General features: G+C 43.6%; 1 protein-coding gene across 1 annotated transcript in view; it reads right to left on the reverse strand.

The window, feature by feature from the left end:
- Positions 1-294: 294 nt before the first annotated feature.
- LOC144681143 (phospholipase B1, membrane-associated-like) overlaps positions 295-26,067 on the reverse strand; it is an 85,933-nt gene continuing 60,160 nt past the window's right edge. Inside the window, exons 19-25 of the mRNA XM_078542870.1 lie at positions 25,357-25,452; positions 20,846-20,917; positions 17,865-17,981; positions 10,015-10,071; positions 3,233-3,293; positions 2,005-2,063; positions 295-372 (exon numbers count right to left, since the gene is read on the reverse strand). Coding sequence (XP_078398996.1) covers positions 295-372; positions 2,005-2,063; positions 3,233-3,293; positions 10,015-10,071; positions 17,865-17,981; positions 20,846-20,917; positions 25,357-25,452 — 540 coding nt within the window. The remainder of the gene's footprint in view (positions 373-2,004; positions 2,064-3,232; positions 3,294-10,014; positions 10,072-17,864; positions 17,982-20,845; positions 20,918-25,356; positions 25,453-26,067) is intronic.

Here is a 26,067-nt window from a genome sequence, read left to right on the forward strand (position 1 = left end):
CTCTTGAAATGATTACAGCATTTTTGCCTGGATCATCCGAGGTACAGAGATATAAAAATGAGGCGTAAAGGCAAAGATGGACCAAATGGCTCCCTACTGTGCTGAAACGATTCTATGACTTGATGGCGAATCTGATTTTGGTATTTATTTTTTCATTTTTGGCCACAGAGAATTCAAATGGAACCAAAGCAACATCTGCAAATATTCAGAGCTCGCTCCAGTGCGCAGGAATTTCTGACGATGCTGCTCATTGCCAACAATTCGGTAGGACTTTTATTTTGTTAACAGTGCCTCTTACCTGAAGGACAACCCCCTGTACTGAGTCAGCACATCCAGAACATCATTGGGTTTCGACCCAATTCCATTGCCAGCCTGTAAGACAAAAGTCACGAGGACTCATTGCAAGTTCTTTCCTTGAGATAAGATAAATCTCTTCCAGTGCTTTCAAGAAAGAAGTTGTTGAGATTGCATGAATTTTGCTATCAGTCAAGTGACTGGGTCTTGAATGAATAAAACCACTCGATTTGCCTTTCAGATGTCAGAAGCATATCTTGTACAATATTAATTTTCCCACTCTTCTCTATATCATAGGAGCCTGATTTCCATATTAAAAGGGGCCTGTCGCCTGAAACAGGCAGGGGCTTTGGGTCCCAGTAATAGGCTTCTTTCAAAATAGAGTCAGTCACATAGTGAATATGGGCAGGTATGGTTTCTGACCCCACTTTCAGGCTCTTACCAACCTCTGTTAGGCAAGGGCATTAAAGGTAATGGTACCAAGCCAGGTGGATAGAGTTAAGATACAGCTCAGCCATAATATAATTGAATAATGACCCAGGCTCATGGAGCTGAATGGTCTATTCCTGTTCCTATGCTAATGCCAGGCAAAGACAGTGGAAAAAAAATCCCCTTCAGGTTCCTTGCATTTCACAGATCTACTCCCAGCGAGTTTGAGTTTGCACTGTTGAAAGTGGTTTTGCATGTCTAGGCATGCATGGAGTTAGGAATAACAGCTGAAAGGATTTGAAAAGAAGTTCATAAAAAAAAGTACTTTGCAGCCAAGCAAGTGTTCTAGAATCCCATGGCTTTTCTAATTACATGGTGTAAATCAGCCAGCCGGAATAAGTCAGATGTGGGAGTGTAAATCGGGTGTGGTTATATTAGTTCAGAAACATGGGTCGAAATTTTCCAGCCCTCCCCCCACCCCGTGCTGGACTACCCCACAGCCATTGAAATCTCCATCCACATCGGTGGGACCGGAAGACCCTGCCAGCATGAAGGGCTGGGAAACTCTGGCCATGGTTTCAAATTCCACCACGGTGGCTGGGGATTTAAATTCAGTTAATTACATCAATCTGATCATTAAAACCCCATCTGGCTCACTGATTTCCCGCAGGGGAGGAAATTTTCTGTCCTTATGCCCAGTCAGACCTATACAGAACTGCAGAAACACAGCAATGTTCTTGACTCTTAACTGCCCCTGAAATGGCCTAGCAAAACGTTCAGTTTTCAAGAAGGTGGCTCCTCACCACCTTCTCACAGGGAACTAGAGATGGTCAATAAATGCTTGCCTTGCCTGAAATGCCCACACCCCATGAATGAATGTTTAAAAATTCAGCCAGGCTGGAAATTGGACAACCAACCCACAAACCCATCGCATTCCTGCCGGGGCAGGTCAGGTTAAAATTATCACTGCAAAGTCAGAACATCACAGCAGTTGTATTTTACATTTTGCTTTATCATTATTGCTAGTGATAATATATTGGTTGTTGCTCTGGGGATTAAAAAGGCCTGATTTACCATGGTTATAAATACATAAATGACAGATGGCAGGGAATTGATAATTCAGGTGTACATACCACTATCAGTACAGTTAATATGTTACCACATCCCTGACCAGCTGCTATTATATATGGTGCAGTAAGATCATTCATTGTTGACGCGCAGATTCTGTAATATGCCCTTTTAAAAAAAGTTTGACAATAGAGACATAAATGCTACACAAACCGTCAGAGAGTCCCCCACTGCTCCAATAACGTTCACATCAGCTGGTCGCAGAGAATGAACTGAAAAAAGCCAAGGCAAGAATAGTTATAAATTCCATTTATGATTGAGGAGGTAGATGGGATGAAAACCATTAGGAAACACCAGTCACAGCATTTGTGTCAAATTAAATTCAATAAGTGTAATAATCTGTGGGCTGGTACCAGATTAAAAAGCTCTCGGATTGTCGGTTAATCAGAGAACTGTCACTTCTGCCCCATCAGGCCTGTGCAGAACCCCAGTCCCAACCCAAGTGCTAACACCAACACATTTCTGGTGACCACACTTTAGGATGGATGTGAGGGTCCTTGAGACGGTGCAGAAGAGATTCACCAGGGATTGAGGAGTCTAGTTACAAGGTTAGGTTGCAAAAGCTGTGGTTGTTCTACTTGGAGCAAAGGAGTTTAAGAGGAGATCTGATAGAAATGTACACGATTATGACAGGTTTGGATAAGATGGGCAAGGAAAATCACAAAAAGTCAGCATGCAGGTACGGCACGTAATTAGGAAGGCAAATGGAATATTGGCCTTCCTTGCAAGGGGAAGGGAATATAAAAGTAAGGAAGCCTTGCTACAACTGTGCAGGGCATCGGTGAGGCCACACCTGGAGTACTGTAGACAGTTTTGGCTTCCTTACTTAAGTAAATAATACTTGCATTGGAAGTAGTTCAGAGGAGGTTTAATAGGCCGATTCCTGGGATCAAGGGGTTGTTAGCTGATAGTATAAGGACTAGGGGACACAGATTTAAGGTTTTGGGCAAGAGTTGGAGGGGGAATGTGAGGAAGAATTTTTCTTACGCAGCGAGTGGTAATGAAATGGACCTCGCTGCCCACCAGGGTGGTGGAAGTGAAAACGATTAATAATTTCAAAAAAAATTGATGTGCACTTCATCACTTATGGAATACTTAACAGCTCATTGAATGGTGAGGGATCCCCTGCATGCTGAACTCTAGATCTCAGTCAGTTGAGTTTACCAGCTAACAAAATAAAAGAGGGTTTTGCCACTGGGCAGAGAAAAATGGGAAATTCAAGTCAAGTTGAAAATAATCACTGTGCACCTTCTAGTGTTCACATAAATAGTGGCCTAGGAACAGGTCTACTCACCTAGCCCAGTAATGGTGTGAGTATTGGGGAGGTAATAGCGGAAGAAGGGACAAGGTAGAAAAAACACATTAAATAATCTGTAATTACCTGAATTTGGAATGATGTCTGATGGAGACATGTCTTTGCAAAGTAACTCACTTCCAAAGACCTGTAAATAATCACAGGCTTAAAATTCAACCCATTCTTATATGGTTATGAATAAGTAGAGAATAACTTCCTGTATTTCTTCTATGTGTTACAATTGAACAAGAATTTCCTCAATCCAATTTACATTGAAATTATGATTAAATTTACACCAGTTTCCACACCAATCTTGCCAAAAGTTATTTACGCTAAAATTTCTTGAGAATCTCATTGGCATGCACCACTATCACAAGATCTTAAGAACACAAGAATAGGAGCAGGAATAGGCCAAATGGCCCCTCAAGCCTACTCCACCATTCAATAAGATCATGGCTGACCTATTGTGGCCTTAACTCACTCTCCTGCCTGCCCACTATAACCCTTGACTCCCTTGTAGAGCAAAAATCTGTCTAACTCAGCCTTCAATGTATTCAATGGTCCAGCCTCCACTGCTTTCTGGGGTAGAGAATCCCAAAGTCTAATGATCCTCTGAGAGAAGAAATTCCTCCTCATCTCCATCTTAAATGGGAGGTGATCAGGTCCAGGGGACTTGTCAGCCTTTAGTCCTATTGGTTTGTTTGGTACTTTTTCGCTCGTGGTCGATATTGTTTTAAGTTCTTCCCTCCCTTTTCCCTGTTGATTTTCGACTACTCTTTGGATGCTTTTTGTGTCTTGTACTGTGAAGACAGAGAAAAAAAATGTTTGTTCAAAGTCTCCACCGTTTCTGTATTTCCCATTATTAATTCCCCAGTCTCACCCTCTAAGGGATCAATGCTGACTTTAGCTACTCTTTTCCTTTTTATACACTCGTAGAAGCTTTCATGACTCTACAGTTCAAAAACACTTCATTGGCTGTAAAGTGTTTAGGACGTTCTGAGATCATGAAAGGTGCTATAGAAATTGTTGTTATTTCTTTTCAAGTTCCTGAATTTTGCCTCTGATCACCTTTATTATCCACATTTGCACTTTTTCAGATATCTACAAGTGATATGTGCTCTGCAGTAGACTTTGCATAGTTGAATCTTGCCACACATTCATTCCCACTGTTATTTTAGCTGCCAGTTTTTCAGGAGCATCGGAAGCCCTGGAATGTTGAAATGTCAGTGGCCTGATGGCTTTCTCTATAGTAAGTGATACACGAGGATAATTTTAAACTAATCCACTCACATCCGGTGAGAAACTGTAGGGATCTGATTTTACTTCTCATTGACTTTGATGGAGAATAAAACCGAGCCAACTGTAAAACAGGGGTCTGATTCGATTCCTGCTAGTCTCCTGGTGGGAGGGTTAGGATAAAATTACTCCCCATAGACGTAGCTGCTCTTTTACTTCCCCTCATGTTCATTCTCTTTCCTCCTCTCACACACAACACACACACACATACGCACACACACAAGTACAAAAACACCCACATATATAAACACACACACACACACAGGCACAGAGAGGCACAGACACACAGACAGACAGACACACACACAGCCAGAAGCACACACACACACATACACACAGACAGAGACATACACACACGCACACACAAACACACATATACACATACACACAGGTAGAAAAACACACACACTCACACACACACACACAAACACACACATACAGACGCAAACACAAACACACATGCAGGCACATATACCCAAAAATAGATACAGACACACACAGACACAAATACAGGCACATAGACATGCATACACAAACACACAAGCACATCCACAGTATTTTGCTTTGATTTACTGAGAAATTGAAACACAGAAAGAGGCTCACCAGTCTGTGTTGGTGTATTCTCCACACAAGTAGTTGCCCTAATACCATATGCTAATCTGTTCCTGTATTCCTTTAACTCCCTGTCCTACAGCCACCTACAATAATCTGTTTCTGGCAGGGGCGGAGATCACTTCATACTAAAGATAAGTATTGTGTGGAATTATCAGGGCCAGAGTGGTCTCTTGAACAAGTTTTGATCATGTTAAGCGGGTCAGAGAGGAACTTTCCCGGTTTATTTTTTACCCCACGTGTCCCAGATATCCTCTGTTTATATGCGCTCAAAGACAATTAATACCCATCACCTGTTTCTCTTAACCTTAACAATGTAATTGACGTTTACAAACCTTAACAATGGAATTGACAAGACATTAACATTGAGTGTCTATACTGTGATACACAACTTTTAACATTTGTGTGGGAGAGGCTGGATGGACAAGAGCATCTTTGCCAGTCCGTCATTACTCGTTAGGTATTCTTAAATGGCCTCTGATTCAATCACTAACTCCTAGGCATTCCACAGCCTCACAACCCTCTATGTAAAAAGGACTCTCCTGCTCCCTGACCTACATTTCTTACAGAATCACAGAATTGTTACAGTGCAGAAGGAGGCTATTCAGCCCACTGTGCCTGTGAATTCACTTAATGCCATTCCCCTGCCTCCTCCCCACAACAGTCTAATTCCCTTTTGAACGCATTGATTGAACCTGACTCCACCACACACTCTAGCAGTACATTCCAGATCCTAACCACTCACTGTGTGAAAAAGCTTTTCCTCATTTAATTTATACCTGTGTCCCCTCAAACCACACCATTCAATCACTGGAAACAGACTGGCTTAGAAATTGGATCATATCCATGAATCTGGGCGTGATCTGGGTCCAGAGCAGCCATCCAAACCAGGGTGACCAACTCACAGTGAAAAATATAAGGGGCACATTGGCATGGGGGTTTGAATCTGTAACAGCTGTGGGCGGGTTGGTGTGCGGGTGCGATGGGGTGGGGCGCTAGAGCGGAGGGGGTGGTGCGGGTTGCTGCCTGGCCTTTAAGAATGTTTGGGAGAGGCAGTGGCACACTGATATTGTCACTAGACTAGTAATCCAGAGACCAGGGGTAATGCTCTGGGGACCTGAGTTCAAATCCCACCACGGCAGATGGTGAAATTTGCATTCAAAAACAAAATCTGGAATTAAAAGTCTAATGGTGACCATGAAACCATCACCGGTTGTTGTAAAAACCCATCTGGTTCACTAATGCCCTTTAGGGAAAGAAATCTGCCGTCCTTACCTGGTCTGGTCTACGTGTGACTCCAGAACCACAGCAACATGGTTAACTCTTAAATGTCCTCTGAAATAGCCTAGCAAGCCATTCAGTTCTCAAGGGCAATTAGGGATGCGCAATAAATGCTGGTCTTGCCAGCGACATCCACATCCTATGAACAAATTTTAAAAAAGCCACAGGAGGTCCCAGGAGTCAGAACTGTGTACATGCTGGGCCCAATGCAGAAGCAAAGCATCCTCCAAAAGAAGAGAGCAGGGACAAAATACATCCCAGGAAGGCCTGACCTGGGACACAGAACATAAGTCCAGGTCCTGTAAAATGTGGGAAGGTTGGTCACCCTGATCCAAATGTGTGGCAAATTAATAAAAGAAATAGGAGCAGGAGTAGACCATGTGACTCCTTAAGCCTGCTACTCCTCTCAATATGATCATGACTGATCAAAACTGCAGATAGTACTCTATGTGTGGTCTCACCAATGCCTTTTATAGTTGTAGCAACACTTCCTTACTTCACACTCCATCCCCCTTGCAATAAAGACCAACTTTCCATTTGCCTTCTGTGACAGCCTGAGTCCCATCAGAATTAATCACATTTCGATGTGATTATCAGAATTTGATTTTTTTAATTCTTCTGTGGAATGTGGGCATCACTGGCTAGGAGAGCATTTTTATTGCCAATCCCTTGTGGCCCTTGAGCTGCTGCAGTCCATGTGGTGTAGGTATACCCACAGTACTGTTAGGAAGGGAGTTCCAGGATTTTGACCCAGCGACAGTGAAGGAACGGCGATATATTTCCAAGTCAGGATGGTGTGTGGCTTGGAGGGGAGCTTGTAGGTGGTGGTGTTCCCATGCATCTGCTGCCCTTGTCCTTCTAGGTGGTAGAGATTTCGACTTGAATGTAGGAGGGTTGATCAGTAAGTTCGCGGATGACATGAAAATTGGTAGGGTGGTAAATAGTGAGGAGGAAAGCCTTAGATTACAGGAGGATATAGACGGGCTGGTCAGATGGGCTGATCAGCGGCAAATGGAATTTAATCCAGATAAGTGTGAGGTTATGCATTTGGGCAGGACAAACAAGGCACGGGAATACACGATGAATGGTAGGACCCTGGGAAGTACCGAGGATCAGAGGGACCTTGGTGTGCATGTCCACTGGTCCCTTAAGGTAGTGGGACAGGTAGATAAGGTGGTTAAGAAGGCATATGGGATACTTGCCTTTATTAGCCGAGGCATAGAATATAAGAGCAGGGGGGGTTATGCTGGAACTGTATAAAACGCTGGTTAGGCCACAGCTAGAGTATTGCGTGCAGTTCTTGAATCTGCATTATAGGAAGGATGTGATTGCACTAGATAGAGTGCAGAGGAGATTTACCAGGATGTTGCCTGGGCTGGAGAGTTTTAGTTATGAGGAAAGATTGGATAGACTGGGATTATTTTCCCTGGAGCAGAGGAGATTGAGGGGGGACATGATTGAGGTGTATAAAATTATGAGGGGCATAGATAGGGTAGACAGGAAGGAACTTTTCCCCTTGGTGGAGGGATCAATAACCAGGGGGCATAGATTTAAGGTAAGGGGCAGGAGGTTTAGAGAGGATGTGAGGAAGATTTTTTTTTCACCCAGAGGGTGGTGGGAATCTGGAACTCACTGCCTGAAAGGGTGGTACAGGCAGAAACCCTCATAACATTTAAGAAGTATTTGGATGTGCTCTTGCGATGCCATGACATACAAGGCTATGGGCCTAGTGCTGGAAAATGGGATTAGAATAGTTAGGTATTTGTTTGACCGGCGCAGACTCAATGGGCCGAAAGGCCTTTTTCTGTGCTGTAGACCTCTATGACTCTATGATTCTATGACCTGTTTTTATATTTCTTGCTACTTTTCTCTCAAATTCTAATTTATTTTTATTATTTTTATTACTTTCTCTCTCTTTATTCTCCTCTATATTATTTTTTCTGGTTTCTAAAATGTTCACAAACTTCTGACCTACCATTAATCTTTGCAGCATTGTACGTCTTTTTTTTAAATTTGATACCGCCTTTAATTTCTTTAGTTAGCCACAAATGGTGCATCCTTCTCATAGACTCTTTCCTTCTTAAAGTAATATATCTTTGTTAAGAGTCATGAAATATCTCCTTAAATGTCTGCCACTGCTTCTCTACTGTCTTACCTTTCAATCTACTTTTGCGGTCCACTTTCACCAACTCTGTCTTTGTACCCTTGTAATTATCTTTATTAAGTTTAAGACTCTAGTTTCAGACCCACATTTCTCACCCTCAAACTGAAAGTGAAATTCTACCATGTTATGATCATCTTACCTAAAGGATCCTTCACTATGAGGCCATTAATTAATCCTGTTTGACTGCATATTATCAGATCTAAAACAACCTGTTCCCTGAATAGTAAAAACACGCGTAAATCAGTGTATACAAACGTGACCCAAGGGAAGCACTGAATAGATGCCATCTTCCATATTTAAGCCATCTCATCAAGGTTTGGAAAATCAAAGTACCATTTACGCATATGAAGCACAGATTGCGTAGGAAAAAGCGATTGTGGAAACTTTTCCCCTTTTAATGTAACAGATTATGATGGCCATCATTCACAAATATAAAAAATACAGCACTGGCAGAAGTAAGGAAAAGTTTTTATAAAGCTAAAGGTAAAACAGTAATGTTGACTCGATGGCATCCTTGGCGTCTTTGTTTACCCTTGTTGGCTGGGTGCATGATATCAGTGCCAAGGGGAGTTTAATGGTTTTACTATCATCATGCCGTCTTTTGTACAAGAATTCTGAATTAGGAGTTAGTCTGGTAGGGCCCAAACCATTCTATTACCTGGTCTATCTGGCTGTTCTATCTGTTCAATTCCAGTCCCTTGCCCTTTCTCCCTCAGCACAAATATCAATGCTTTTAATCAGCCCCGGGTGGAAAATCAATTTTGAGATGAGAGAGCAGCGGTTGGTAGGTTTGATCGTTATTAGTGATAAATCAATGATAGCACAGAAACCATACAGGATATGTGATTAAATGGCAGGATAAGAGTTTCTTAACAACCCGCATAAGGAAGTGTGTCCTCTGCAGTTGCAATGTTACCAGCCACGTCCAAAAGAAAGATTGCTATTAAACAAGGTTCAGATTCTGTTACGCCTCAACATTTCCCACTCAGAATTGGTGTAAGTGGAGGAAATTAATGTTCCCTGGTCTTTGGATGGGTGCGGGGCTGTGTTAATGAGCTTAGCGCAGTTGCAGTAGACATAACTTAGGAGCGGCAAAAATAATTAAGGAAATGCATTTGTGATAGAGGAAACTAAGTTTTCACTGCACTTCTGGCAAAGTAACAACAGTTCTGAGAAAAGTCAAGGGACTGGGTTTTCATGGAAGGCGTCTTTTCTGTGGAATTAGGTTAAGGAGAGCTGGATCCATCCTGAACCACTGTCTCACTGATATTCAGGTTCCTCCATTGACATGACATCAAGTCCATGCAGTAACTCATTCAATATTAGCCATTTGAAGCTTCAGGAAGAGGTTGATTCCCAATCTCTCTCTGACCCAGTGACGAGGATACTACCAAACTGAACCAACAAATGTTTTCAGTAGAAGATTGGTTGGATAAAGAATGATGTCAGGAGTTATGAATCCGAATGCCTCCACCGCCCCATCTCCCCTTCCTTAATCAACATTGCTACAACAAACCTGATTTGGCTTTTCTGTGGTTTTGGTGATGGATGGTGGTGTTTGTGGTACTGATGGCTGGAATCACAAAAAGACAAAAGGAAAATTAAGTCCTTTGTACCAATGTCCTTTATTGCAATTAAATACAGAATCACAGAATCACAGTGCAGAAGAGGCCCTTTGGCCCATCGAGTATGCACCGACACGTGAGAAACACCTGACCTACCTACCTAATCCCATTTTCCAGCACTTGGCCCATAACCTTGAATGTTATGACATGCCAAGTGCTCATCCAGGAACTTTTTAAAGGATGTGAGGCAACCCGCCTCCACCACCCTCCCAGGCAGCGCATTCCAGACCATCACCACCCTTTGGGTAAATAAAGTTTTTCCTCACATCCCCCCCTAAACCTCCTGCCCCTCACCTTGAACTTATGTCCCCTTGTGACTGACCCTTCAACTAAGGGGCACAGCTGCTCCCTATCCACCCTATCCATGCCCCTCATAATCTTCTACACCTCAATCAGGTCGCCCCTCAGTCTTCTCTGCTCCAATGAAAACAACCCAAGTCTATCCAACCTCTCTTCATAACTTAAATGTTTCATCCCAGGCAACATCCTGGTGAATTTCCTCTGAACCCCCTCCAGTGCAATCACATCCTTCCTATAATGTGGTAACCAGAACTGCACAGAGTACTCCAGCTGTGGCCTCACCAGGGTTTTATACAACTCCAACATGACCTCCCTATTTTTGTAATCTATGCCTCGATTGATAAAGGCAAGTGTCCCATATGCCTTTTTCACCACCCCACTAACATGCCCCTCCGCCTTCAGAGGTCTATGGACACACACGCCAAGGTCCCTTTGTTCCTCACAACTTCCTAGTGCCATGCCGTTCATTGAATACTTCCTTGTCAAATTACTCCTTCCAAAGTGTATCACCTCACTTTTCAGGGTTAAATTCCACCTGCCACTTATCTGTCCATTTGACCATCCCGTCTATATCTTCCTGCAGCCCAAGACACTCAATTTCACTGTTAACCACCCGGCCAATCATTGTGTCATCCGCAAACTTACTAATCCTACCCCCCACATGGTCATCTATGTCGTTTATATAAATGACAAATAATAGGGGACCGAGCACAGATCCCTGTGGTACGCCACTGGACACTGGCTTCCAGTCACTAAAGCATCCTTCTGTCATCACCCTCTGACTCCTACAACTAAGCCAATCTTGAATCCACCTTATCAAATTACCCTGTATCCCATGTGCATTTGCCTTCTTTATAAGTCTCCCATGTGGGACCTTGTCAAAAGGCTTGGAAAATGTAGGAAATATCTATGAAATAAGGAAATTAATCAGTCAGGTTATCGTATCAATAATTAATACGTTTAAATGACATTCCAGTCCTGTGGCACCAGGTAAAACATGGGCAAGGAAACTTTCTGCTGATTACCACATCCAAGCTGATGAATCAGTGCTCAGATGACACAAAAATAGATGGGAAGGCAACTGGTGAGGATGACACAAAGAGTCTACAGAGGGATATGGACAGGTTAAGTGAGTGGGCAAAAATGTGACAGCTGGAATATAATGTGGGGAAGTGTGAGGTTTTGCACTTTGGCAGCAAGAATAGAGGAGCTGAATATTATTTAAATGGAGAAAGACTGAAGAAAGCTGCAGTACAGAGGGATTTGGGGGTCCTCGTGCATGAATCCCAAAAAGCTAGCATATAAGTTCAGCAGGTAATAGGGAAGGCAAATGGAATGCTGGCCTTTATTTCAAGAGGAATGGAGAATAAAAATGGGGAAGTCTTGCTAAAACTATACGAGGCACTAGTTAGACCACACCTAGGATATTGTGAACAGCTTTGGTCCCCTTATCTAAGGAAAGATATTCTGGCATTGGAGGCAGTCCAGAGAAGGTTCACTAGGTTGATCTCGGGGGTGAAAGGATTTTCTTATGAGAAGAGGTTGAATAGGTTGGGCTTGTACTCATTGGAGTTTAGAAGAATGAGAGGCAACCTTATTGAAACATATAAGATTCTTAAGTCGCTTGACAGGTTAGATGCTGAGAAGTCATTTCCCCTTGTGGGAGAGTCTCAGACCAAAGGGCATAATCTCAGAGTAAGGGGGGTGCCCATTTAAAACAGAAATGAGGAGGAATTTCTTCTCTCAGAGGGTAGTAAATCTATGGAATTCTTTACCGCAGAGGGCTGTAAAGGCTGGGTCATTAAGTATATTCAAGGCTGAGATAGACAGATTTTTAATCAGCAAGGGAATCGAGGGCTATGGGGAAAAGGCAGGAAAGTAGCGTTGAGGATTATCAGATCAGCCATGATCTCATTGAATGGTGGAGCAGACTCGATGGGCTGAATGGCCTACTTCTGCTCCTATATCTTATGGTCTTATTGTCCTCTATTTAAACACCACTTGGCGGAAGCACTGAGGGTGGCAAGGGTGCAGAATCTGGGTGGGGAACTTCAATGTCCATCACCAAGAGTGGCTCGGTGGCACCACGACTAACCGAGCTGGTCGAGTCCTAAATGACATAGCTGCCAGACTGGGTCTGTGGCAGGAGGTGAGGGAAACAACAAGAGGCAAAAACATACTTGACCTTGTCCTCATCAACCTGTCAGCCACAGATCCACCTGTCCATGGCAGTATCGGTAGGAGTGACCATCGCACAGTTCTTGTGGAGACAAAGTCCTGTCTTCATATTGAGAATACCCTCCATCATGTTGTGAGGCACTACCACCCAAATGGTGCCAATTCTGAACCGATCTAGCAACTCCAGACTGTGAGGTGCTGTGGGTCATCAGCAGCAGCAGAATTGTACTCAAACACAATCTGTAACCTCATGGCCTGGCATAACCCTCACTCTACCATTACTGTCAAGCCTGGGGATCAACCCTGGTTCAATGAAGAGTGCAGGAGGGCATGCCAGGAGCAGCACCAGACATACCTAAAAATGAGGTGTCAACCTGGTGAAGCTAAAACACATAGCTGGGTAGATACCAGTGTTGTAGCTGTACTGGAACAGCTTAACTACGGTGTGGCAAGTTCTGGAGCATAAGTCTTCAATACTATTGTTGGAATATTGTCAGGGCCCATAGACTTTGCAGTATCCTGTGCCTTCAGCCATTTCTTGATATCATGTGGAGTGAATTGAATTAGCTGAAGATTATTGCATCTATGATGGTGGGGACCTCCAGAGGAGGCTGAGATGGATCATCCACTCAGCACTTCTGGCTGAAGTTTGTACCAAATGCTTCAGTCTTATCTTTTGCATTGTTGCTCTGGGCTCCCCCATCTTTGAGGAAGGGGATATTTGTGGAGCCTCCTCCTCCAGTGAGTTGTTTAATTGTCTACCACCATTCACGATTGGATGTGGCAGGACTGCAGAACTTAGATCCGATCCATTAGTAGTGGAATCGCTTAGCTCTGCCTATCACTTGCTGCTTATGCTGTCTGGCACCAGTCGCGATGAGTGCAGCTCCAACAACACTCAAGAAGCTTGACACCATCCAAGACAAAGCAGCCTGCTTTATTGGAACCCCATCCACAAACATTGACTCTTCCACCCCTGATGCACAGTGGCAGCAATGTGTACCATCTATAAGATGCACTGCAGAAACACACCAAGGCTCCTTAGACAGCACCTTCCAAACCCACAACCACTGCCATCTAAAAGGACAAGGGCAGCAGATAGATGGGCACACCACTGCCTGGAAGTTCCCCTCCAAGCCACTCACCATCCTGACTTGGAAATATATCGCCGTTCCTTCACTGTCGCTGGGTCAAAATCCTGGAACTCCCTTCCTAACAGCACTGTGGGTGTACCTACACCACATGGACTGCAGCAGTTCAAGAAGGCAGCTCAACACCACCTTCTCAAGGGCAATTAGGGATGGGCAATAAATGCTGACCTAGCCAGCAAAGCCCACTTCCCTTGAATGAATAAAAAACTTGTACCTCCATTAAAATAGCAGACAGAGTAATATCATGAGAAAACATTAAGCATTAATATGCTGATAGCACCAGCCATGATTTCTAACCTGTGGCATTTACAAATCGTTTTGTTGCTGGTCTTTCACTCCATAATCCATTAATAGGGCCATTCCATCAGACCATTTCTGACTGCTATTTTAAGGCAATCAGCAGCTCTTCACTAACTGCTGCTACCAGATTTTGCACTCCCCACACCTATAATATGCTGGCAGGCTGTGCACTGAGAGTCACATGCAGCACAAAAGAACTGAGTTAACCACACGTTCTCAGGTGAGATCAGTTGCATTGGCGAGGACACCTTAGCAGCAGTGATCTGAGCAGAACTGAAATGGAATTGCAGTATCAGCCTCATATGACCCATCAGCCAAACCTTTTACTACATTAGACATCAAGACTGAAATCAGGGGAGGCAGTGGCATAGTGGCATTGTCACTAATTAGTATTCCAAGGTAATGTTCTGAGGGCCAAGCTCAAATCCAGCCATGACAGATGGTGGAATTTGGATTCAATAAAAATCTGGAATTTGAAGTCTGATGATGACTATGAAGCCATTTTTGTAAAAACCCATTGATGCCCACATCCCATGAACAAATAATAAAAAAAAAAATAAGCACTGCTCTTAAAATGAGCCATTTGAGGGGAAGTCTTGTGGTACGTCCCCTTCCCTGGGTTCAAGTCCCACTACAGGACTTGATGGCCATGGAAGGTGCATTCATAATGTGGCCAAACAGGTTGATTACCAGCCTGTAAATCTGTCCAGTACACCTCATGGCGTGGCAAGAGTGAGAGAGTTTCCTGGTCAGTCAAACTGCAGAAGGCAACAGTAAACTGCTGCAGCACTTAGCCAAGCATCATCATGGAGCAATCCATTGGAAGTCCATGGTCACCAAAGCACCTGAAGGAGGAGGAGGATGAGCATTTGAATCAGCCAAGTTTGAAAATCTTTGACTCTCCTGCAATCCTTTTAGGAAAGGTGGGATGATTGGCAGAAAAAGGCGGGGAAGAAATTTGGAAAAGGGATTGGCGAAGACCATGGAACAGAACAACTCCCAGATGTTACTGCTGTCCTTCTCCAGGATGACTCTGGATCTTCCAGCGATGTTACAGTGGATAATTGAGAGAAACCCCTGCAGGGGTTTCCCTGCAGGAATTCAACCCCAGAATGGTTGGGAGCAGTTGAACCAGCTGTTAAGTTCCTGGCATGAACAAAATAGTATGGTTTAAATGCCAGTCAATGATAGAATGCTGCAAGCCCAACCACAATCCTATAAAGAACTGACAGCCCAGCTACAACATTTGCAATGCTGATGAGAATTATCTGTTCCAGCTCTCTTCTCCAGCTCTACTAATTTATGCAGGTTGAAACTGTGTCAAGGCCAGGGACAAGGAATGTGTTTTCTGCACAATCAGTGGGGGAGATGATAGTGTAGTGGTAATGTCACAGGATGAGCAATCCAGAGGGATAGTTAATGCTCTGGGGATATGGGTTCAAATCCCACCATAGCAACTGGTAGGATTTAAATGCAACAATACATTTGGAATATAAAGCTAGTCTCAGTAATAGTGACCCATGACAACTATCATCAATTGCTGTTCAAAAACCCATCTGGTTCACTAGAAACAAAAAATAGGAGTAGGTCATTCAGCCCTTCCAGCCTGCTTCACCTTTCAATATGACCATGGCTAATCCTCTATCTCAATGCCATACCCCTGCTCTCTCCCCATATGCCTTTGGACTTTTGAAATTTATCTATTTCCTTCTTAAATATATTCAGTGACTTGGCCTCCACAGCCTTCTGTGGTAGAGAATTCCACAGGATCACCACCCTCTGAGTGAGGAAATTTCTCCTCATCTCAGTCCTAAATGGCCTACTCTGTAGCTTGAGGCTCTGACTTCTTGTTCTAGACACCCCCCACCCCAGCCAGAGAAAACATTATCCCTGCATCCAGTCTGTCCAGCCCTATCAGAATGTTATACATTACCATGAGATCCCCTCTCATTCTTCTAAATTCCAGTGAATACAGGCCTAGTCGGCCCAATCTCTCCTCATACGACCATCCTGCCATCCCAGGAATCAGTCCGGTGAACCTTTGCTGCACTCCCTCTATGGCAAATATTTCCTTTCTTAGTTAAGGAGACCAAACTGCACACAATATCCCAGATGTGGTCTCACCAAGGCCCTGTACAGCTGCAGTAAGACATCGTTGCTCCTGTACTCAAATCCTCTTGCAATGAAGGCCAACATACTATTTGCTTTCTTAACTGCTTGCTGCACCTGCGTGCTTGCTTTCAGTGACTGGTGTACAAGGACAGCCAGGTCCCTTTGTACATCAACATTTCCCAATCTATCACCTTTTAAATAATACCCTGCCATTCTGTTTTTCCTACCGAAGTGGATAACTTCACACTTATCCACGTTATACTGCATCTGCCATGTATTTGCCCACTCACTCAACCTCAAGTCTAAATCACCTTGAAGCTTTTATACATCCTCACATTCCCATCTAGTTTTGTGTCATCAGCAAACTTGGAAATATTACATTTTGTTCCTTCATCCAAATCATTGATATATGTTATGAATAGCTGGGGCCCAAGAACTGATCCCTGTGGTACCTTACTATTCACTGCCTGCCACTCTGAAAAAGACCCATTTATTCCTACTCTCTGTTTCCTGTCTGCTAACCAATTCTCAATCCATGCCAATATATTACCGTTAGGGATGGAAATCTGCCATCCTCACCTGGTCTGGCCTATATGTGACAAAGCAAAGTAGTTGGCTCTTAATTGCCCTCAGCTCAAGGGCAATCAGGGATGGGCACAAATGCTGGCCTAGCTAACGCTGACTTCCCATGAAACAATAAAGAATCTACCAACAGGAATCTGGTTTTCTACCAATGGACAGTTACAGATTTTGCAGAACAAAGAGGTAGCTGACGCTAACAAGAAGGACCAAGCTACCAATATGAAAAACGTTACACTGGGCAGGATTTTACGTCCCGCATGCGGGCGCACACCTGGCCCGATTGGGTGTAAAATAATGCACGATGACGTTGGGCGAGCGTCCCGATGTCATCACGCGCTTGGGCGATATTTTGGTCGGTGGGCCTGTGCGAGAGTTGGCAGCATGCCCGCCGACAATTAAGAGGCCTGTTAAGGCCCTTAATCAATTAATTGAAACCTCACAGTTGGCGGGCAGGCGAATCGGCCAGGCGGCCTTTTGATTTTTTAGCAAACCTCATCCACGGGCGGGATGAGGCTTCCACAATTAAATTTTTAAAAAATATATAAATTTTGGGCAGAATTCTTATTGTGCTTATGTAATTGTGAGTTAGTCCCATGGCGGGACATTTTTTTTCTGATTTTAAAAATCTTTATCTTTGATTTCAATATTCTCCAGCTCCCTCAGGCAGCTTCCTGCCTTCAGGCAGCTTTCCCTGAGCGCACCCCCGCACATCTGCTGACTTTTGTGCTTGCACTCCTCCTGCCCCCCCCTACCCTGGCAGCACCGAGCTTCTCAGCGCGCCTTTCACACTGGCTGGCCATTAATTGGCCATCCAGTGTGAAATCGCGGGCGGGGGCCAATCGCGGGCGGCGGACTGTTTCCCGGCCACTCCCAGGCCTGCCAGTCCCGCCCGCCTGACGACCCGAAAATCCTGCCCAGTGTCTACGCTCATCTTGGACAGTAAAGTAGAATGGGCGATAGCGAATTATTACTCCGCTGTACGCTCCCCGAACACACCCCAAACCCAGTTTTGATTTTTGAAACCAGCCGCCCCTTACTGCATGGAAAGGAATTGAAGGTAAGTAAGTTTTTCAAATAAACATTTTTTGAAGCAATTTAAGATTGTATTTATCACTAACCTTGTGCGATGGAGCTGTTGTGACCCTGATGGTCCCAGGTGTCACAGTGGTCAGCTGCCCAGAGTTATTTGTATAGGTAAAATTACTGTTCCTGTATGTTCTCAAATAAGGCTGCTCCTGGTATTACCATAGAAAAAATAGAATAATTTGATTAGTTTGCAATTGAATGCTTATTCTGATTTGGTTATTATTAATATCATAGCTCAGAATGAAAAATTTTCCTTCCCTTACTGTGAGAAAGTTCTTTTGGCTCAATAACATACCTAGCTGTGAAACTAAGATCAGAAAGCCACTATGTGGGAATATGTTCACGTCCTATCCCTCCATTCATGGTCAGAATTTCAACCACATTGGGTGCTCTCTATATCTTTCCCTATTCACCACTGGGCATCATTTCTATATCCTACCAACTATCATCTTTATAACCCATCATTCATCATCGGACGTTCTCGAGCCTCCCATCTTCCATTGGGTATGCTCCATATAAACTGCTCAAGGTTCTTCACAGAAGGAAAGGACCGGATACCAAGCCAAAGGAAATAGTAGCAGGGCTGAGCAACAGTCTGGTCAAGGAGCTACCTTATAATGAGGGTCTGTAGGAGGACAGGGAGGTGCAGAGGTTTATCTATCCCGCATTCCCCATAAGTTTATGCAGCCAGGTGTCCTTGGTGAATTATTCCTCCTCAGCCTCTCTGTAACCTTTGACATGGTCAACCACATCATGTTAATCCAATGCCTTTCTTCCATTGTTAATCTCCATTGAACTGGTCTACTTAGTTCCACTTTACCCTCTCCAATTGTAGCAACAGGCGCGTTGTCCTTTTAACCCAGTATTATCATCTCTGGGATCCACCATGGATCTATCCTTTGTCTGCTCTTTTTCCTCATCAGTGTGCTGTCCTCTAGCATCATTATCCACAGAACATGATGTCAGTTTCCACATGTGTGCTAATGATACCCAGCTCTCCACCATCTCTCTCACCTTTGTCTTGTTAGATTACATGGCTGAAATTGGATAACTGAAAATTTCTTACAGATTCCATACCTTCAACACCCATATTCCATCCACCTAAATGGCTATTCAAACCTCAGTGCCCTATCTGATCTTAAACTGATGTCTGATCCTTTATACCCTCCATAACAAAAAACACCTACTTCCATCTCATTAAGTGTCCAACTCTGCCTTGACCTCAGTCCACTAGATGCTGGAATATTCACCTTTAGATTCAACTATTCCAATGCTCTTCTCACCAGCTTCCCATTCTGCACCCTCTGTAAACTCCAGTTCATTCAAAATTCTGTTATCTGAATCCTATTCGGAACCAAATCTTGCTCACCCATCACCTTGTCCTCACCAGCCTACATTGGCTCTGGGTCTGTCAAAACCTCAAATTAAAGGTACCTCATGCTTAAGTCCTTGTGGCATCCATATCTCGATAATATTTACCAGCCTTAGGAGCCTCTTCCCTTCCATAGTTTCCACTCTTCTGACTCTGGCTGGTGGTGCAGCCTCTCTTTTCACTCCACAATTGACAGCTATACTACCAGCCGCCTGGCCACATGCTCTAGAATTCTCTCCCTAGACCACACTACCTCCATACCTCCCTGTCCTCCTACAGACCCTCATTAAAAGCTAGCTCCTTGACCTGGCTGTTGGTCAGCCCTGCTACTATTTCCTTTGGCTTGGTTTCCTTTCCTCCTTTCCTTCTGTGAAGTAGCTTGGGATGTTTTCCAAGTTGGATGTTCTATATTCAATACTCAAGTACCCTGAACATATGGCATTACAGAGCAAAAGATCACAGGCTCAGTCTTGGAGTATCAGTAACACTTAACTAATGGTGTTCACTGATTTCTAGAACAATGAACCCGTTGGAAAGTTATTATTGCTTACGGAAAAGATATTAGACATAATTTTATCATCTTTAACAGAATATTCATATCCTTATAATTTATTACTACATTATCTCCTTTTTTGCTTGTACTCTATATCAATTAACTCTTTAAAAAATTCCCCTTTGATATTTAGTTTATAATTCTCAGATCTATTCTTGCAGTCAATGTAATTACACTTGTCATGATTCTTCTGATTTACATTTATTTTTATATCATGTATATCATGGTCATTGCTGGGACAATTTCCTGGCATTCTCTTCAAACCCCATTATAAAAGCGTCACCAAGACAACTGTAAACAGGATGAATGGTTATAATGGATCAGCCTCGTAATGTGCTCTTGCTACATGAGTTGGATGTTGAGCCACCAGGTAACATGCAGTAACCTGACTCGGGGTGTTGGGCCTCATTCAGGTGGGCTAGGCACTGAAGTATTTGGAAACAGTGAACTCATGGTGTCCAAGGGTCCAACTGAGCTGTAGTGGGAAAATTGTTGGAGCTACTAGAAAAGAAAACGGTCTATTTTTTCCCTGAATTGTTGACATCTTTACATAATTATTATGTTGAAAATTTATTTAAAAGAGTACATTTGGCATCAGCGTGAAACAATCATGATGGCAGGGGTCAGGTTTATTTTGTTAGACTGAATTGGCTAGAAATTTTTTAGATACAGAATATAGTTGGGCAGACTTTGGTTGAAAGCGGTCTGGCTGGAATGGTTTTAGGGGACAGAATGTGCTTGTGCTCAGTTTATTTTTGATTCGATTGCGACTAGCGAGAAAGTTGAAACTGGTGAGCAAGTATTTGCATAATATGATTGCCAGGGTAACCAATTTAGAGAATTAAACTCAACACTGGGTCAAAACCCTGGGATTTCCTATCATTGATGGAAAATCATTATTATGAGACTGCCACAGCTTAACACTGCTGCTCAATTTTACAATGGACTCCGCAGAGAACTAAGCTAACCCACAGGTGAAGGCCAAAACATGACAATCCATGGAAAGTACCATAGAAGGAACCAAATAAGAGTCAGTATTCCATAGAAAAATACCAAATCTATTTACAAACAAGCCATATAAAATATACCTTTGAAGGACAGCTGAGGTTAATGCGATCGTCAAATGTTTGATTGGTGGTCTTCCCACCAATTGGCTCCAGCTACAAGAAGACAAAAAAACAAATGTCATTCTGCCCATCCATCTGGGTCTGAACTGAATCTGGCCATTATTTGTCTTTTTCTTATCCCAGACCTCCTCTCGCCATAAAATTAGAAGCTTGTTGAACTACACTTTTAATGCTTCACCGAGCCTGTAGTTCTTATATTAGGTGGTAGTCCAATCTAGAAGTCAAATAATATAGATTTTACAGCACAGACACGGGCCATTTGGCAACATTTATGCTCCTCAAAGCCTCCTCCTATTCCTCTTTATCTCATCCAAGCAGCCTATCCTCCATTTCTTTCTCCCTCATGGGATTATCTGGACTCCCCTTACTCCTAGCAAAATTAAAATCGATGAGAATCAGGAGGAAAACTCTCCACTGGTTGGAGTCATACCTAGCATTCGTAAAGGAAGATGATTGTGGTTGTTGGGGGTCAATCGTCTCAGTTCCAGGACATCACTGCAGGAGTTCCTCAGGGTAGTGTCCTTAGCCCAACCAGCTTCAGCTGCTTCATCAATGACCTTCCTTCCATCATAAGGTCAGAAGTGGGGATGGTTGTTGATGATTGTACAACGTTCAGCACCATTCACACCTCCTCAGATATTGAAGCAGTCCATGTCCAAATGCAGCAAAACCTGGACAATATCCAGGCTTGGGCTGACAAGTGGCAAGTAACATTCGTGCCACACAAATGTCAGGCAATGACTATCTCCAACTATAGAGAATCTAACCATTGCCCCTTGACATTCAATGGCGTTACCATCACCGAATCCCCCGCTATCAACATCCTGAGAGTTACCATTGACCAGAAACAGAACTGGGCTTGCCATATAAATACTGTGGCTACAAGAGCAGCTCAAAGTCTAGGAATTTTACGACAAGTAACTCATCTCCTGACTCCCCAAAGCCTGTGCACCATCTACAAGGCACATGTCAGGAGTGTGTACTCCCCACTTGCCTGGATGAGTGCAGCTCCAACAACACTCAAGAAGCTTGACACCATCCAGGCCAAAGTAGCCTGCTTGATTGGCACCCCATCCACAAACATTCACTCCCTCCACCACCGACGCACAGTAGCAGCAGTGTGTACTATCTACAAGATGTACTGCAGGAATTCACCAAGGCTCCGTAGACAGTACCTTCCAAACCCATGACCACCACCACCTAGAAGGACAAGGGCAGCAGATAGATGGGAACACCGCCACCTGGAAGTTCACCTCCAAGTCACTCACCATCGTGACTTGGAAATATATCACTGTTCCTTCACTGTCGCTGGGTCGAAATCCTGGAACTCCCTCCCTAACAGCACTGTGGGTGTACCTACATTACATGGACTGCAGCGGTTCAAGGATGCAGCTCACTACCACCTTCTCAAGGGCAACTAGGGATGGGCAATAAATGCTGGCCCCCCCCAGTGAAACCCATGCCCTGTGAATAAATAAAAGAAGAAACTTGGCACCTTGGAACCTGTGTGAAGCTATTGTCACCCTGATCGTACACTGAATGTGAACAACCAGGTGTATTGTTGCAACTGCAGGCACATACATGCAACCGGAGAAGCTGCTCCTTCACAGCAGAGAGCTGATGAGGAAGGTTGGATTTCGCCAACTGCACAAGGAACTCTAGTGTGAGTGTCACAATAGAAGAAAACAGAGCAGAACCGGTGGGGGACAAGGAGCCTGTACCTCCTGAACACCAAGGAGGAAATGGCTTTAAGCATCATGAGGCTGGCTGTGACAGAGCCGATGGCACCCGGCATCAATGAGAATATTGAGGGTAGAATGTTTCTCTCTTATTCCCCTTTTAAACTTGCAGCTTACCATCAACCTGCTATAGGACATGATGTTTAAGCTGCTAATAATGTGACCATGGACCTCTTGCTTTCCAACTCACCTCCCTGCCAAACTCCCTTACCCCAGCATTCTGCTTTGAGAGTAGGAGATGTCCTGTGATGGTACATTCACTGACCTTGATCACTCAGACTAGATGCATTAACCTCCTTGCCCACTTGCTCCCATTGCCTTTGGAGGGTGATCCTTAAAGGATTCCTGGTCCCCATGGACACATCATATCTCTCATCTTGTCAATCTCCATCACTAAGGCCTTCAGAACCACATCCTTGAACCTACGAGCCCTCTCTCTGCCCTGGCACTCAATTTGTGCAGCCAACATCAGTAGTGTTGCAGGATAGCTTTAAGAGAATAAGCAGATACTGTACACGTATTATCCGTGAAACACGTGATGAAAAACACCATGTGACTGGCAGGCATTGGTATGAATCCCTTGGTTAGAAATGTTTAGTGAGCTCCGCTGTAATTTGTATATGTTAAGTACTGGTCTTTAAATAAAAGAACCTATGTTATTGTTTACCAATCCTGTGTGTACGATTGGCGAATCTGCATGAAGAAAGCAAATAATGCAACATGGCAGCAGCATTGTGAATTTGAAGACCGGGACCACCAGAATAAGGATTGTGGCGTGGAACCAGCCCGGGGTCATAAGGAGCCACTACACCCTCACAATGCTCCTTCGTATCCTTGGTCCAAAATTGCAAAAGGTTTGTTCAGTGCGATGACAACTTCCTCCTAATCACTGATTACTTCTCCAAGTTTCCAATCATCAGACAATTGAAAGATATTTGAGCATTTCTGTGGTGGACACAATGAGTGCAATCTTCAGTTTGCTTGGTACACCTGAGGAGATCATATCATAAACGGGCCACAATATACTGACTGACTTTTTAGAGAGATATGTGCCAAATGGGGAATAAACCACATAATGGCCTCTCCACATTATCCCAGATCTAACGGTGTTGCCAAAACAGATGGTCAGCATCATTAAGGCGCTAATCGTGAAGCGCAGAGAAACAAAGCAAGGCTTCCTATTGCCATGTTACATCTGAGAACAACACCTTTAGACATGGGTCTACCATTGCCACTGGAAATCTTGGTGGGAGGAAAGTTAGGATGACCTTGCCAAGCCATTGCCTGTCCAAATTCTTAGGAATACAGGAGGAACTTCTCAATAAACAAGGGAGAATGGAAATGGTGCATAACCGACATGCAGGTGAGGAACTATCTAACCTGTGCATAAGACAAAAGCTCGAGTGTTGCATCCTACGGAGGGAACCTGATTTCCTGCAGAGATATCTAAAGTATGTGGCAAGCCTACATCCTATTAGGTTACAACACCAAATGGAGTGATGCTAAGGATAAACAGAAGCCAGCTGAGGGAGCTGTCCAACTGTGCATCTCCCAATACTCCAATTGCATCAAGAACACTTTCTAAGGTCAGCTCAGGGAATGAAATTGTGGAAGATCACAATGAAAACAATCAGCACTACAATAATACACAGGATGCTAATGTGCCTGCAAGTCAATAACACTGAAGTGATGAGTCGGGCTCTCAGAAGAGTTATACTGTCATGAGATCCAGAAGGATTATTAAACCACCGATATGTTATGCAGACTCTTGCACTCTTCAATGATAAATGGAGATCTATTTTTTGTGTAAATACTTTTTGCAAACACCTACTGCATTATGTCTATTTACTCTTACTGTATGTTAATTTTCAACTTTGGAGAAAAGGGGGATGTTGCAGTATCATAGTAAGAGAATATGCAAATAGTGTACAGGTGATAGCTGAAGCAAGTGATGTAAAACGCAGTATAACTAGCCAGTGTTGATGTGTTGAATCCCTAGTTGTTTCATAAACTCTCCTGTAATTTGTATGGATTAGCACTAATCTTCAAATAAAAGAGCTGACATTATTGTTTACTAACCCTCTGTGCATGATTGGTGAATCTGTATGAAGAAATCAAGTGACCCAACAAGTAGAGGCAGGCAGCAGAAGCTCCCTTTCACTGACTGTGGCTCCCCGTTAAGAGGGGGAAGGCTACCTTTATGAAGAGAAGGCTGGTGGCATCACATGAGGTGAATAATGTTGCTCAGCCCCTTGTTGTATGCTGAGGCCACTGGCAGCATTGGCCCCACTTGGACCAATGACACAATCAGGTAAACGAAGAGGCAGCACCAGGTTTGTGTGCTGCCTGTCTCAAGGGGAATGGGCTGATTGTGAATCACAACCCCTGCATTTGAAAGTAGGCCATAATTTCTAGCCCATACTATTTGGGCAAAATGGCCTGTCACAGTCGATATGTAATTCTAATTTGGAACAAAAATTATCCCAGAAGAGATCATTTTACTGTTTTCTTCGTCCACCCAAGAAGGAATGAGATTAGGTTGCTTATCAAAGCCTAGAATTTAGCAATAGTCAAAATCCTTACACTATGATTGCCCTGTGAGGTATAGGAGCTGCAGATTGTCTGGATTTCAGGTACTGCAGTACTTTACTCTATTCCTTGGAAAGGGAATCACTCACCAACTGAACAAACACATCCGCACCAAATTTAAAAATTAATGATCAAATACTTAACCATGTTCTTCCACAGACCCCGTGCTGCCTGAGAATGACCCTTCAAGCTGAAGTGAAAGCAGTCTGGTGAAAAATAGGTTCTATCGGGCCGGCCATACTAGGGAAAGAAGAATAGGCGTTATATTAGTGAAAGGCTGAAATCTGCTTGTCATTGGTACATAGCCATGTCTAATGATGGAGGTGCACATACTTCACCTTACCAGACGATCCTAAGGGAAGTTGGAGCAGCAGCCCCAGTGACACAGCGACAGGAAATGAATGCTTGATTAAGAGTAATGTACCCTGGAAACACTGTGTTATGTTCTAAATGGTTCTACGTACATTAAGGAAGATACGCCACACCAACTTTTGGTGGCACCAGCCATAATTGTAGCCAGCGTTGCACTGACCCGGCAATAGCATGTTTAAATGTCTTCATAGGTCAGCAGAGATCCAGATGTAGAGTTGAGTCATCTGTTGACCAATGGGTCAGGGCACTCTGGAGTGACATGTAGGGTCTTAACCACTTCATATAACACCTCCACTTCAGAAGTCAACGAACAGTGCATCATTTCCAAACCAAACTGCAAACTCAAGCCCGAACATTTCTTTTGCACATCAATAATTTACTCCCTCCCACTATAGCCTTGACCACAGCTACCACACTGTTGAGATACTTTATGAAGATTTCCAGGAGATGTAAAATCCTTTGTTCCCCTTTAAGTACATCTGT

This window comes from Cetorhinus maximus, chromosome 5 (genome assembly GCF_964194155.1).
Source record: "Cetorhinus maximus chromosome 5, sCetMax3.hap1.1, whole genome shotgun sequence".
Classification (NCBI taxonomy): domain Eukaryota; kingdom Metazoa; phylum Chordata; class Chondrichthyes; order Lamniformes; family Cetorhinidae; genus Cetorhinus; species Cetorhinus maximus.